Raw genomic sequence first — 2628 nt, 5'->3', positions numbered from 1 at the left:
AACAGTTGTGAATACCGCTTAAGTAAATTGCGGATTCTTATCTTAAATCTAAGATAATTTCTCAAAATATAAGAAAAATCTTATATTTAAGTCAAAAAATTAACTTAAGATCAGTTGTGAATACGGCCCCAGAATATTTGGAAATTTATTAGCATTATTATTACAGGGCATATAGCTTGACTAAGATAAATATAACCCTACAAGGTAGCCAATGGTTATACAAATGACAACAAACTTCCCTCTTCATAATTAATCTATACAACAAGCATAATTATATAGTTGACATTTAATATGAATGTATGAAATATAAACTTACTTTGTTTGAACCTTGTTCTACTAAATGTAGACCTGGCTAATGGTGTGTTTTCATATTCTCCACTGCTACTTGTTCCTGTTCCTAGAATGAAAACACACTCAGCATCAATTTATTTGTAAACTAGAAATGTGTCATCATGCCACGGATGCCCCCGCATGCAGCCAAAATTTCAGATGTTATAATATTTAGTTCCAAATTTGTTTGCACAAATTATTTTTTTTATTTGCAGTTCAAAGCCCTTAAAACTTTTCAATGTTAACACAAACCATTTTCATACAATGTTCAAAACACTGAAATTATTCAGTCTTAACCTTTTGAAAATAGCATATTTCATATTTGTAGCCAAAATAATGGCTACATACATTTCCACAAAAGTATGAGTGCTGAAACTGAAAGTTCAAAATTTTTCCAACATTCAAGAAAGATAAGTTTGTCCAAAATCATTGAACCACGACCAAATTCAAACTTAAACTGCTTATTCCTAAGATGTATCTATATTATTTTCAAAGTGAAAGGGACATAACTCTGCCAAAAAATCATCAAACCATGACCAAATTCCAACTTGACCTGCCCATTCCTTTGACATATCCATATGTCAAATTTGAGTTGAATGTGTAACACTGTTGGGTAGATAATGAACAGAAACTGTAAATTTCATATTATTTTCAAAGTAAAAGGGGCATTACTCTGCCAAAAATCATTGAACCATGACCAAATTCTAACTTGGCCTGGGCATTCCAAAAACATATCCATATGTCTAATTTGAGTTGAATGTGTTGTACTGTTGGGGAGATAATAAACAGAAACTGAAAATTTCATATTATTTTCAAAGAGAAAGGGGCATAACTCTGCCAAAAATCATTGAACCACGACCATATTTGAACTTGACCTGCCCATTCCTTTGATGTATCCATATGTCAAGTTTGAGTTGAATGTGTTGTACCATTGGGGAGATAATGAATGGAAACTGAAAATTTCATATTATTTTCAAAGTGAAAGGGGCATAACTCTGCCAAAAATCATCGAACCATGACCAAATTCGAACTTGACCTGTATTTTCTCAAGACATATCCATATGTCAAATTTGAGTTGAATGTGTTGTACCTTTGGGGAGATAATGAACGGAAACTGAAAATTTCATATTATTTTCAAAGTAAAAGGGGCATAACTCTGCCAAAAATCATCGAACCATGACCAAATTTGAACTTGACCTGTATTTTCTCATGACATATCCATATGTCAAGTTTGAGTTGAATGTGTTGTATCGTTGGGGAGAAAATGAACGGAAACTGAAAATTTCATATTATTTTAAAGTAAAAGGGGCAAAACTCTGCCAAAAATCATCGAACCATGACCAAATTCGAACTTGACCTGTATTTTCTCATGACATATCCATATGTCAAATTTGAGTTGAATGTGTGCAACCGTTACTAAGATAATGAACGGAAACTGATGATGACGGAATGACAGAATGACGGAATGACGGAAGGACGGAATGACGGAAGGACGGAATGACGGAAGGACGGAATGACGGAAGGACGGAAGGACGGAACAGGGTAACACTATATGCCCCGGCCATTACATGGCGGGGGCATAAAAAATCAACCTTAAGAAAGATTTTCCCTAAGTCAATGAGCTGTGTATGTAAAAGACAAAATCCCCCTATGTCAATGAGCTGTGGCTGTAAAAGACAAAATCCTCTATACATATGTAAATTAGAAGTATATGTAAAAGACAAAATCCCCCTATGTCAATGAGCAATGTATAATATCAGTTATGAAGATTGCTGATGGACATAAAGAAGAACTTAGATGAAATAAGATCCCTCCTTACACAGCCATTTTAATACTGAATTTTAATTGCAGACCACATCATTCTGCCACAATTACATTTAAATTTGTTTTTAAAAAAATTATTTTTCTACCATACCTAGACCAGCTTCTTCCTCCGCAGCTAGATCAATCCTTGTTTTCACACTTCCCGAAGGTGTACTCATGTTTGCCTTGTCTGACTGCTCTTCTTCAATCACAGGTAACGGTTGTCCAGTAGCTTTCCTATCAACTTTTTTAGTTTCCGGCATGGTGGAGTACAATTGTAACAGATGATATAATGTTCTCCAACAGTGCGGTGTCTCCTCTTTAATCTCGTCCACTATTGTCTTCTCCATTACCGCAGGCGAAGACGTATCGCCTAAATCAACGTGAACAGAATCGCTCAAATTCAACGACTGAGGAGGTGTCACGATATCAGAATGTGTTCCAGGTGACTTTGTCTCTAACTTATGACCTTTTTTGTCCTTTGAAAATTTAACA

General features: G+C 34.9%; 1 protein-coding gene across 1 annotated transcript; it reads right to left on the bottom strand.

Annotated features, from left to right (window-relative positions):
* Positions 1-316: 316 nt before the first annotated feature.
* Positions 317-2622, bottom strand: LOC132754570 (uncharacterized; the record flags this gene model as incomplete). Its single annotated transcript, XM_060745222.1, has 2 exons — positions 2246-2622; positions 317-397 (listed from the first exon to the last, which is right to left on the bottom strand). Coding segments are annotated over exons 1-2 (319 nt in total), but the record flags the coding sequence as incomplete, so codon positions are not given.
* Positions 2623-2628: the final 6 nt, after the last annotated feature.

Source organism: Ruditapes philippinarum, unplaced genomic scaffold, assembly GCF_026571515.1.
Source record: "Ruditapes philippinarum isolate M1 unplaced genomic scaffold, ASM2657151v2 ctg27950_1_1_1_1, whole genome shotgun sequence".
Classification (NCBI taxonomy): domain Eukaryota; kingdom Metazoa; phylum Mollusca; class Bivalvia; order Venerida; family Veneridae; genus Ruditapes; species Ruditapes philippinarum.
Note: the sequence above shows the minus strand (reverse complement) of the source record. Positions and strands in the feature narration are given on the sequence as shown.